The sequence below is a fragment of the Protopterus annectens genome, chromosome 13.part0, assembly GCF_019279795.1.
Source record: "Protopterus annectens isolate FY-2018-M chromosome 13.part0, PAN1.0, whole genome shotgun sequence".
NCBI lineage: Eukaryota > Metazoa > Chordata > Ceratodontiformes > Protopteridae > Protopterus > Protopterus annectens.
Genome location: NC_056747.1, coordinates 989,307,451 through 989,309,779, shown reverse-complemented (window position 1 = coordinate 989,309,779; position 2,329 = coordinate 989,307,451). Strand labels below are relative to the sequence as shown.

Here is a 2,329-nt window from a genome sequence, read left to right as displayed (position 1 = left end):
GTGGTATAAGCTCTGATTTTAAAGAATAGCCTGAAAAACCCCGAGCACCACTGAGGGATGGTACCCGGGATCCTTGAGAGATTGAGAATGAAGAATAATTCATGCTAGCTGAAATGCAGAATGAACAAATTCAAGCAAAAAGCAGTGGCCAGTCACGGAGGACAATAGCAGAAACAGCATCTGCACCTCACCTTTTTTGTCTCTTTATATAGCAAAGAGAATAGGTGTTAACCTGCTGAAGCATTTTTGTAAAGGGATCAGCTGAGAAAGTAATGTATCCCTTAAGGAAACAAACAAGCTACTCCCAGTTGTCTAGTCACAGTAGTTTTGGTTTCTTCTAAACAAGTTAATATTATACAGGGCGTATGTAAACAATCATTCAGTATAGGTCAGTCCCTTTGCTGCAGGCTTTTTTTTTCCCTTTTTGTTTTGTCATCAGCTTAAATGTGTTTTTCATTGTATTTATTTCAGATTAAAAGACTTTCTCTGCAGCTGTTAAGCTGTAAGCTCTTCTGAATACTGCATCAACTAAAAGTTAACAAATAATGTCATTTAGAAAAGAAGGTAGAGTAGTTTTTATGCATTGTATTTATTTGTGAATAAACAAGGAAGCCACTCATTATGCAGATGTCTTAAAAAGGGCTATGGGAAAAGACATTTTTGATTAAAAGGTGACAACAAAAGAATTAAAGTAAGATTCCTCCCCCTGAGACTCACACTTTTTGCTATAGCAGTATTGTTCCCTGCTCTACTCCATTTCTTAGTATAATACAAAGACAATGATGGCAAGAGGGCAAGAATTGCAGATAAAAATGATATAAGTTCTTTATTACTTCTTCTCAGATCACAAGGGGAAAGGTTTCAAGTAGTAATGCATTTTGAAGTCACTTTATTAGTCACGCATCTACAGACTCAAAAAACATGTTTATTCATCGTGGTTTGGTGTTTCCTACATTTTAACACCATTCTAGGACTATTTACAGATTTTTATACATAATTTCTGAGTCTGACTACATGGAGTCTGGTATCTTGAAGTAATTCTGATTGTTTACTCTGCCTCTAGACATCCCATAATGCAGTGTTTTGTCTGTAATAATTACATCATGCAGGCATCTCTATTCTTAAAGCTCCTGTCACTGCATTGATTTTATATACATACACTGCTGTCTTTCAGTCATTTAATTTTAAGTAACATTTCATGCCATTCAGTGACTACTTAAAACACAAACAGTGCAAATGCCACAGAACAGACTTTAAAAGTGCTTTTTACTGCTGCTTCTTTTTAGAATGGCTAAACTGCATTTTATGTGAAGCCTGAATTGTACTACTTTGACTCATCTCCCATCCCCTAAGTACTAAGGGTTATTTGAGAAGTTACCTGCTGTGATTGACAGCTCACAGCAGGAGACTTGGCTCATGTACTGTTTACTTGTTCTAGCCTTTACTTTCTGTATGGGTAGGTGAAGGGCCAGGGAGCTGTGACATCACAGCATGGGTGGGTTTTTAGGATGGTAGTGGTGATGTCAGTTTGGCGAGGGAAATGGCCAGAAAATTACCTGTATTCAGTGGCCTTGATGAAATCAGTGAATTGGAGACTGCAGCAGGGTGGGACAAAAGTTTTTTAAAAGTGAAACCACCACAGTAAAGTAAAGTATTGTTCTACTGGAGAGAAACAGTCAATTTAAAATATTTTAAATGTTGCATTGTTGTTTATACATAGCAAATACAGTAAACAGGGAGAAAAAAGACAGAGAATTTGAGCATTTAATAATAGAATCCCATTGTTCTCCTTTTAAACTGTTGTTATTGTTTGTGACTGTGTTTTCTGCACTATTTGCAGTACTTGAACAATTTAGAGTATACACTAGATTTAGACTTGCAAAACCTAGACTGTTTGGCATTTTCTGAGCATGGAAGCCAGCCATTTTACAGTAACAGGGTCCTCCTGCACCCTTGTGACAGAAGAGTGTGGTTAAGGACTCATCTGAGTTGGGATTGTTGGAACAAGGCTCAGTCTTGGGTTTTCCTGTTGGTTGGATTGTTTGAAAACTGTTTCACTGAACTGATATTTAAACACAGCGTTTGCGTGTGGGGCAGGGTTAGCACTGTCTCATATAGACGCAAACGCTTAAAAGTCAAATTTTCCCTGGATAACTGCTAGGGAACTCTACTAAGCTTCCTTCCTGCTCAACACACAATGCAGTTGCATACTGCTGCCCAGAGAGCAACCCAGCTGTGCTTTTTGAGGCACCAGCACAAGCTTCTATCACTAAATCTTCCATTGGTTAGCCAGTTTTATTAGTTCTACAAGAGGAGCTAGTCCATCTAG

At 38.0% G+C, this 2,329-nt stretch overlaps 1 protein-coding gene across 1 annotated transcript in view; it reads right to left on the bottom strand.

Annotated features, from left to right (window-relative positions):
• Positions 1-237, bottom strand: part of LOC122788015 (keratin, type 1 cytoskeletal 11) — a 68,716-nt gene extending 68,479 nt beyond the window's left edge. The window contains exon 1 of the mRNA XM_044054939.1: positions 1-237. This exon is cut by the window's left edge and continues 383 nt beyond it. Coding sequence (XP_043910874.1) covers positions 1-103 — 103 coding nt within the window. The 5' untranslated portion in view covers positions 104-237.
• Between the last annotated feature and the right edge of the window lie 2,092 nt (positions 238-2,329).